The sequence below is a fragment of the Equus quagga genome, chromosome 6, assembly GCF_021613505.1.
Source record: "Equus quagga isolate Etosha38 chromosome 6, UCLA_HA_Equagga_1.0, whole genome shotgun sequence".
NCBI classification, from domain to species: domain Eukaryota; kingdom Metazoa; phylum Chordata; class Mammalia; order Perissodactyla; family Equidae; genus Equus; species Equus quagga.
This window is the reverse complement of record NC_060272.1, coordinates 131,191,779-131,201,718: the sequence shown is the minus strand read 5'-3', so window position 1 is coordinate 131,201,718 and position 9,940 is coordinate 131,191,779. Positions and strand designations below refer to the sequence as shown.

Here is a 9,940-nt window from a genome sequence, read left to right as displayed (position 1 = left end):
GACTCAGCCTGGAAGAAAACCCAAGCGGTAACTGGGTGATTTCCTTTCCTGCCATTGTCCGCCTCAGTGGGACTTCTGCTGACACCCTCCCCTCTCTGGCATGCACTCCAGCTCCCAAGGAACAACCTAGTTTTTATCTTAAGGCTAGCCATTTACTTCAATATGCCCAAGGATCTTTGCAACAGCTTGATGGAAGGGGAGAATTTTTTTTCAATGTACTTTGCTATTTTAATGGAATATAGGGGAAAACAGCAGCTGACTTTCTCTCTTTTTTTAAACTGAGATATAATTGACACATGATATTAGCTTCAGGTATACAATATAATGATTCAATATTTGTATATATTATAAAACGATCACCACAATATATCCAGTTACCATCCTTCACCATACATAGTTACAAAAAATTTTCTCTTCTTGTAATGAGAACATTCAAGATCCACTCTCCTAGCTACTTTAAAATATGTAACACAGTATTATTAACTATAATCACTATGCTGTACATTATGTCCCCAGGACTTACTTATTTTATAACTGAAAATTTATACCTTTGACCTCCTTCACCCATTAGGAGAGGGGAGAACTCTTGGCCTTATGCGGCAAGCCCTGAGCCTGGCTAAGGTGGGGTTGGGAAGGAATGGGAAAAAACCCAAAGGAGGAGGCCTTATCCCTGGGAGGTCCCAGTCTGAAGATCAGGAAGAGGTTGTGCGTGTATACTCTGGATCCTTGTGCTGTTTGTCCCTCCCGACCTCCTTTCTCCTCCTCAGGGAGTCCAGCTGAGAACTTCCTATTACACAGCCTGGAGCAGGAGGTGGGTGGGAGAGGAAGGAAAGCAAAGGCAGGTCAAGGCGGGGGCGTTGGGTGGAAGGCAGAGAGCAGGTGTCACTAGGCACCTACAACACAGCCTCAAGGGGGCAGCAGCGAGCTGGCAAGACTCTCCTCTAGAAAAGAAGGGACAGGTTGGGCTACAGGCTGGACAAATGGTTGTCAGCCTCTGTTCCCCAAACCTGGGGCCTCCCTTGGGGTCCCACACCTGCACAAGTATTTCAATTGAAATTCTACCATTAAAACTACCATTATAATTTCCTTCCTTTGGGTCTTCGATTTAGCAACCAAGTGCTTACTGTCGGGGTCTAAGGTATTGCTTTTGGAGTTTAAGAGGGCATTTGGGTTTTCCAGAGCTTCTACTAAATGTTCCTAGGAGGGGGACACTTCAGAGTGCCCTGGTGGGAAGAAGTGCATTAGATGCTACTTCATCCTGGGGTGGTGGAGGTGGTGGTGGGGGAAACAGGTGGAGCTCCAAGAGGAGTCTCTTCAGGTGTAGGTGGGGAAACAGTACAGTGTTTATAGGATGGGTGGTTATTAGGGAGAGCTTCCAGGAGGAGACGCTCTGGAGCTTGGAGGGCCTCAGATTGAAAGGGATATTGCGGTCTCAGCCTCATAGCTCTTGAACAAGCCCAGCTGGCCAGAAGCAAAGTGGTGATGATGACAATGCCTGCTCACTTGCCACATCCCAATCTGGGCTCCACTCTCTCCCACCCTCATCTGCCTCCCATAACATGCCCCAGTCCCACCCTGCTGTCAATTCTTCCTGCAAAGGGAGTAGCTGAATGCAATTTATGCACCCACCCCCACGCCATTCTCCAAAGTACCTGTGTTTTAATGGAAAACGCTGTAAGGCCCAGAGGAATGACTCCAAAGCTATATAAGATATTCTAAGGCAGAGTCTTTAGACTCTGGCACCTCATCCTCAAAGCACCCCACATGTGGGCAACTGCCAGGGCTATCTACCTTCTTCAGCCTCTATTTCCCCAGCTATGAAAATGAGCAGCAAAACCAGGTCATTTCCCAGGTCCCTTCTAAATCTGAAGGTCTTAGCGTTTTGAGATTCCACAGCCTCCCATGCTGAGAGCACAGGGCCGGCCAGCCCTTGTTAGGAGGCAGCTAGTCTGTGGTTTGGCACCACTGCCCAGCAGGCATTTATTAAATCAGTGGGATGTGGTCCCTGCTGGCCTGGAAAGAGAACATTAAGCTCCAAAAACTTCCTGCAGCAGGCCTCCTTCACAGAGTGCTGCTCAGAGGGGTGAGGAACAAAACCACTCCGGTCCCTGGCGGGGCTCCAAGATCCTGTTCGCTAGTGCTTTTGCCCTGTCTGCACGGACAACCACTGACTGAAAACATCTGGAAGCCTGCTTAAGACCTAGGCGACGTCTCTCTCCTTCCTCTGGGGTGGCTGTTCTTGACCCTGGTAATCCAGGCTGACCTTTGCCAATACCCCTTCTCATCCAATCTTCTGCACTTCATTGGGCGACAACCCTCTAATAAAATCCACATGAACCCAGCTGCTAACAGCTCCTGGAAGGGCTGTAACATCTAACACCTGCCCTGCATTCCTTGAGCCCTAGTAGCAAGGGAAAAGAGGGCTGAGACCCAGCTCTTGCACTCTGGGTCTTACAGTTGAATTGCGGACAAATGGAGCACGTGGGAAGAAAGAAACACCAATGATGAGGGCTTGTAAAGGCAAGAAGGCAGCTACAGGCGAGAAGTGCACACGGGTGCGACAGGGCTGCTGCGTGGCCCAGCAGGGCCCCCCAGGCTGGGGCCTGCCTCTTGCCAGTGACCTCAGTTGTGCTGACGAGGCCCATGCTGACTCTGGGTGGCAGGACTGGGCTGAGAGGTCGGGTTGCATGTGTCACTGACCCGGTGGTCCAGGGTTGCCTGTCCCTCCTCTCCTGTTGTGACCTGGGATATGTCCCAAAGTTCCTTGGGTTTCTAATTATTTTGGGAAATATTTACTGAGCACCTACAACATATGTGCCTGGTGCTGGGGAAAATACATTAGTGAGTAGAAGAGACCCAGTTCCTGGGCTCCTGTCCCACTACAGGTCACAAAGTCTCGGGTGCACTGCTGGGGGTGGGGTGAGGGTGCTTGGAGTTTCAGAGGCAAGAGAGCCCCCTAGCAGGGTTGGGTCTCTCCTATTCCGACTTCCTCCCTTAGCTTCTCTGGGGTATAACGCATGGACACAGGATTCCCTCTGGCTAAGCTCAGAACTCTGATTCACTTTAGTGTTCTTCCCCCCACCAAGGGCAAGAATGCAAGAAATAAATACAACAGGTTAGAAGACAGATAAGCTGCTTGAAATTTATTTATAAAGTATAAGGATGCACTTACTGGTTCTGCCCATTTTTTTTTACTCCTCCTTTGCCTTCCTTTCCACCCAGCTAAGATTTTTGCTTGCTTGCCTCTGGGAGTCCTCAACTGATTTCACTAACCTATCTGTTCTTTGCTATGATGAGCCAAAGACCAGCACAACCTTTCTGGGGGCTGAAGGTGGGTTCATCTCAGAAGGCCCTTAAGGATCCTGCTGAGGCAAATGACTCTGCTCTGGCCAACTCAGGCTGCTGTAGAGCAGAGAAATTTGTGTCCTTCTTGGAGCGCTGCCTTCATCTCCTCAAACTGAGCCAACTGGCAGGCCTCGTCCAGCCCCAGCCAGCGGTAGGCTTGGTGCTCGCGGGAGAGGCGGATCTCCACGTCGCAGTCCTTCACCTCGGCCAGCCAGTAAACGACTGTTTTAGGCTTCTCCCTGGCCACATAATTGAGCTCCCTTCTGAACCCCTCAATGATGGTCAGCTGGCCTGCTTCTAGGCCTGCTTCCTCCCGAGTCTCCCGCAGGGCTGTTTCCAAGTCATTTTCTCCTGGCTCCACATGGCCTAGTTAGGAGAAAAGAAGAAGAGAAAGAAGAGAGGATCTTCAACAAAGCTGGACTTTCCAGGTCAGACGATTTAAAGATGAGGTCTTCGGTGACTTTCCTAGGTGTTGCTAAGCTAAAGGGAGCCTTGAGACTGACAATATCCTAACACGCCTAGGAATGGGGTGCAGGGCAGACAGTGTCTGGCTCTTCAGTGTCTGGGAAACCCCTCCTCCCCACCCCATCTTCTCTGTAGAGAATGAAACAGACCATGTGTTTGGCAAGTCAGGTCTAGAATACTGCTCCTCAATGGTGAGAAAGCTGGCCTCCCTCAGACCTCTGCTTTCTTATTCTTTGGAGCTCTCCTCATCCCATGTTCTCAGGGAGACCTTTCCCCTGGAGACCTTAACGCAATTTTCCCAAGGCCGGGCAGTCCCTTCTTGGCAGGTGGCAGCCAGATGAAGAGGGAGCACTTCACTTACAGTCCACGGTAAGGACTTAACACTGTCTGCAGTTGGTCCCTGAAGTCCTAGAGCCAATAGGCAGGCTCAAAACCCTGCGCTGCGGCACCAGCAGCTGCTTCCAAGTAGCTATCAAGGCTTTTCCAAATTGTTTTCATCTTTCTAACTGAGCAAGGCCAGATTCTAGTTTCACAGGGAAAGTCCTGATGGGAACTTAGACTACGGACAAGCTAAGAGCCAGTTCTAAGAAAATTTGTTGGCAAGACCCAAACCTGAGCAGAGAGTTGCCAGGAAACTGTTATAGGAGAACTTGAAGCTCTGCAGACTGGGAGCAGCCTTCGACTTTGCCTCGAGGCCCTCCTTGCAAATTCTTAGCCTGCCCAGAGGGGCCAAAAAGGACTGGGAGGGGTCTGGCAGTCTTTGTCAACACATGGCTCCAGCAAGTTGCTGGGGGGAGGCGGGGCAGGGGTCCTCCTGGTTCAGGAGTTCATGGGGGGCAGGAATTCTTTGCTGTTCTCTTCTTGGTTCGGAGACAGGGCTATATCCTAGCCCTCTTCCTTCCCAGGGATCCTCAGAGCAGTGCCCTGAGTCACCTGCTGCTGCACAGCTCTCATCAAAAGCACCAGGAGTGTGGACGTAAAAATCCATTCTAGCTCATGGCTTCTGGGGCATTTCCTCTATATAGCACCTCATATAGCCATGTACACAAAGACAGGTAGGTAATGCATTGGGGGAAGAAGATGGGAGGGATGCTGGTATGAGAGAGGCACGCTGATCCAGGATGCCCCACCTTCCCTCAGAAGCATGTGGGAGGCTCTGAGCACACCCCTCCCAACAGCATCTACTCAGCCTTCTGCTCACCAATGTCAACAGGGAAACTTATCCCTTGGGCCCAAGCAAGAAAAAATTCGGAGAGGTCTTTTGAAATTTTTCAATGAGTGGTACCATGCAGTGTGACTTAGGTAATCAGGAGACAAGTGTGAATATTCCTATTCATAGTATTGTGACACTTCTGTCCCTTTTTTTCACCTTGTTTCTCCCAAGTGAAAACTCAAATGTGCAAAATTTACTTCCTGTTCCCATTTCCTTGTTTTCCTCTAAACCTGGATCCTTGCTTACCCCCCTCCCACCCCATTCCCCTTTAGAGTCCCTGCTACCTTCTGTCTGCAAGCTGTTCACTGTGGGCTCCTGACCTGTAGCCCAGTAACGACTCAACTCCAAGGTCCCCAACTCCCAGCCCAGTGCCTTTTCTCCTACTCAGCCATTTGCCACAGAGGCTGGCGCTCTGATGAATGATATGAACAAAAAAGAAACAGGTGCTGCCTCTGCCCTGGGACTCAGTCACAGAGTTCTATTTCCAGCTCTGCTCTGGCCAGGCATGGAGACCTTGATGTAGAAAGGATGAAGGGCTCCTCCCACCCCACCCGCTCCTGCTGCACAGTCACTGGGAAACAAGCCTTGTGGGGGCCTGGCAGGGCGGATTTCTGAGCAATGCTTGGCATTTCCCCAAGAGCCAGCCCCTCTGGCCTCACACCTTTGGGAGGAGTCCAGTGATGGATGCCATCCGACGCCTGCAGCAGTAGAAACTCAATTGCAGTGTTGTCCACCTTGGGAATGAGGCGTCTTCGGAAGATGATCAACCCACATGCTCTCAGGGCCATGGTCTATCTGAGGACTTAACAAAGAAGATGTGGGACATTGGGAAATTACAGAAAACAGGAAGCTCCACACTGGAGGGCAGCACTCTGGTGCTTGGGAGTGGCACGGACCAGCTAACAGTGACCGCATCGCCTACAGAAAAAGGCAGCATGCCAAGGACTAATGGGGACTAACCAGGAATCAGAGACGAGCCTTTGTAACTGCAGGACCCTGGTCCCTACCCTGTCAGTGTGGCTCTATCCCGGCTCCTCCAGGTCTCCCCGCTAAAACACAGGGCTGGTGTGTGTGTGTGTTAAGAGACTGGAGATCCTCAAAAGCAAACCGCTGAAGCTGGGGATTTGCTGGGAATGGGAGAGATGCAGTAGAACAGTATCATCAAATCCACATTCCCATTTCCCTCAGCCTCCCACCTGATTCTGGAGCAAAGACCCCCACAATGTGGTTTCTGATGGCTCACAGGGGTCACTTCCAGAGTAGCTTGGTGTACCAAAACCTTTTTTGTTATTGATTTTTTTTAGCCTTTAATCCTTGTTTTGGAATGTTACACAATTCACATGGTTCAAAATTCAAAGTACAAAAGAGCATATATAGTAGAAAGCCTCTTCTCCACCCCATCAGAGGCAAACCAGCACAGTGGCCAAGAGCACGAATCTGGACTCTGGTTCAAGTTGGGGCTCTGCCACTTCTTCACTGTGTGATTAGCTCCTAAGTCTCAGTTTCCTCGTCTGTGAGACAGGATAATAACAGTTCTACCTCAAAGGGCTGCTGTGAGGATTATGTGGCTTAACTTTTGTAAAGTGCTTTAGAACAGTGCCTGGCATGTAACGAGCACTCAATAGATTTCAATATGCATAGAATAATGTCTGGAAGGATACACGTCATTAACAGTGTTTTCTGGAAGATGAGATTATGGGAAGACTTTCATTTTCTACTCCATATATTTCTGTATTGTCTGGAAATTCACAGAGATCATTTATTAATTTTATAATCAGCAATACAATAAAAACTAAATTTTTTTAGTCCCTGCTAAAGAAAAACTTCTGTCACTTGTTCATTCAACAAATTTTATTGAGCTCCCACCATGTACTAAGTACCACGCTAGGCTTTTGCCCTCATGGAGTTTATATTCTAGTAGGAGAGCCAGATTTTAATCAAATAATTAAGCAAATTAAAAAATAATTGCCCATAAAGATGTGCCGCAAAGGAAAAATGTGTGATAGGTAACCTGACCTCATATGAGGGATCAAGGAAGCCTTCCTGGAAGAAGGGATGTTTGAGCAGAGAAGTAGAGGATGAGTAAAAGGTAAGTCAGCAAAGGGAAAGAAGAGAGGAAGCATGCTCCAGTTGGAGGGAACAGTATGGACAAAGGTCCTGAGGTGGGATGGCAGAACTGAAAGAAAGACAGGTGTCTCACATGCAGCGAAGGCCTGGGAGAGTGGCCCATGCAGGAAGAGGCCCAAGTCAGCAGGGCCTCTTCTGTAAGATTCCAGGACCAAAGAAGGAGCTGGTCCTCATGGATGGCAGAGCTGAAGCAGAGAGGGTAGCTGGAGGAGGAGTTGATAGTCTCCACGGCCTCCTTGCTGGTGCTCAAGCAAGATGAGCTTGCATCTGTCAAAGGCATAAAACTCAGACCCAAACTGAAACAGGTTCCAGGGCAATTCTCTGAACTGCCAACGGATGGTGTTGTTGCTGCAGGGAATAGCGCTTCCTTACCAAAAAACCATACACACCCAACACTGTGACCTTTCCAAACCTCTAAGGAGAGTTTTTAAAGATTCAAAATAATCTCAAAAGGGATTTTTGAAATGGTCTGTGCTTTCATATACTGTTGGTGGGAGAGTAAATTAGCACATCCCCTTACAAGGGCAATTTGGTAATAATTATCAAAACATAAAATGCACATTCCTTTAGACCCAGGAATTCCATATGGAAGCACTCCAACGTACAGAAACACCTGCTTAAGATGCACGTACAAGGATGTTCATGGCAACCTTGTTTGCAATACTGAAAAGACAAAAAGGCAGAAACAAATATCCATCAATATGGGAATGGTCAAGTAAAGTACAGTGTATCTATAGGATGGAATATTATGAAACCATTAAAAAAAATTAGGTAGAGCCAAATGTGCTGCTTGTAAAAAGATTTTCACAGACATACTAAGGGGAAAAAAGTATTGTTCAGCATAGTATGTATAATGTGATCACTCTTGAGTTTAAAAATTCATTTGTAAACTGGTAGAAGGCTTTTATTAAACATCGTGTTCTGTTTCCCAGGTTTCCTATTTATGCCGAGAACTTTCCCCATTCTGGAAGCCAGAAGGAAGCATCCTGTCACCAGAGAATGGGTGAACAAAGATTTCAAATTACTGGTCCAGGTTCAGGCAGAAACAGGTACCTGAGCCCAAGCCCCCCTATCAGGATGCTCAGAAAGTATTGGCAAGTTATTGTTGTAGGACATCTTGCCCCTGCCTCAGGTGGAGTCCCATGGAATGAATGTTGGAACTCCTAGGTAAGTTTAGGGATCCAAGACTAGAGGGCACAGTGCCCCGCCTAGGACAGGAAGCCCCAGAGCATTCCTCCACATCACTGCCATCACCAATACAGCATGGGGAAACAAAGATGCCTGCATGGGGGCCAAGAAAGACAGGTGGAGGGGGGCCATGTGGAGCCACTGGGGAGAGGGGAGCAGGCCAATATTTTCCTATGGGGAGGGAGCTTAGGGTAGTAACAAGGGTGCACCCTAGCAAAAATGTATCTCAGCAGATACCAATGGGCAGGGGTGACCACATCTGAGAACCAGACTGACCAACAGTTCACCTCGATGGGACCAGAAGAGCTAGGATCAGATGTTCTCTTTCTACCTATGCTCTAGACCCATGGAAAGGACAGTTGTTCTAGAAAGGGAGAACTCCTATTTGCCCTTTCAATTGCCTGGCTTGAGCCGGCTGTGCTCTAGAATTTCTCCCTCCATCGTCATACATACAACTTCTTACTCATCCTTGTAGAAGCAGCTCAGATGTCTCTTCTTCTGTGAAGCGTCTGGCTTCTAATCACTCCACCTACTGGGCCTTTAAAAAAGGCATGAATAAACTTCTATTATAGGGTTTGATCGGAGAAGCAGAACACTAGGGGCACTAGAAAATTAAGGATTTAGTATAGGGATTAGGCATTGTGCAATTATGGAAGTTGATGGAGAAATCCATGCAACACTGTCGACTCTGCATCTGGTGTTGGGCCTGAAGCCTCTAAGGGTCAGCAAGGCCAGAAGTTAGGAAGGAAAGCCGGATGTGAAGTGGAAGAGAGCAAGGAAAACTGAAACCCGTGAGAACAAATCGGGACCCACAGGACAACTGGAACCCACGAGGACAAACTGAAACTTGCGATTTCCTTTCACCATCTCCAAGCTCAGTGATGCAGGTGACTTGCAGGAGAAGCTGAAGCCCTTTGCCACAGAGCTGAGTGTACACTTGGCCCAGGACTCAGAGTAGCTGAAGGAGGAGATTCAGAAGGAGTTGGGGAGCTGCACGCCTGGGTGCTGTCCTGCACCAAGAAGGCAAGCCAGCAGATCAGTGTCACAAGGCATGCACCGCGCCACGCCTGGTAGCTGCTCTGTCCTTCATAGCGTACTGGCTGCTCCTTCACTTCAGCTTTCCAGATCTCACACAAAATTTTCTTGAGGTCACCTCTAACCTGGAAGTTATATGAAGGGAATCCTGGGAAACTTAGTTCCACCCTAGCTAAGTGGACACAGTACAAAGCCACCACAAGTATGCATAGCCAGTACGGTAAGTCAGTCTGTACCTCTGGCAGGGAAGAGTCAGACGATGAGCTCTGTCTCCTTGGGACCGAGCACAGCAGCTCTCAACAGATGTTCATTGACTCAACAGAACGCTCTCCCACCTCCCGCTCAAACAAATGCTCAGGGTGTGTTCTGGGACTTTGGGAAATAGCCCAGCGTTTTCCTGAAGGGTGCCATTTACATAAAAATCAATGGAGCTATTGTTGGAGATTTTCTGTTTTTCTAGAGACCACGGAGCTGAAACTGTCCTGGGGTTTGAAAGTAGCCAGCTTTCACATGTACATCGTGTACACACACACACACACACACACACACACACACACACACACACAC

The 9,940-nt window shown here is 48.6% G+C and overlaps 1 protein-coding gene across 1 annotated transcript in view; it reads right to left on the bottom strand.

Moving 5' to 3' along the window:
* Nucleotides 1-3,116: 3,116 nt before the first annotated feature.
* The window catches only part of NUDT2 (nudix hydrolase 2), a 13,825-nt gene continuing 7,001 nt past the window's right edge, over nucleotides 3,117-9,940 (bottom strand). Inside the window, exons 2-3 of the mRNA XM_046663696.1 lie at nucleotides 5,685-5,825; nucleotides 3,117-3,711 (exon numbers count right to left, since the gene is read on the bottom strand). Coding sequence (XP_046519652.1) covers nucleotides 3,395-3,711; nucleotides 5,685-5,811 — 444 coding nt within the window. The 5' untranslated portion in view covers nucleotides 5,812-5,825 and the 3' untranslated portion in view covers nucleotides 3,117-3,394. The remainder of the gene's footprint in view (nucleotides 3,712-5,684; nucleotides 5,826-9,940) is intronic.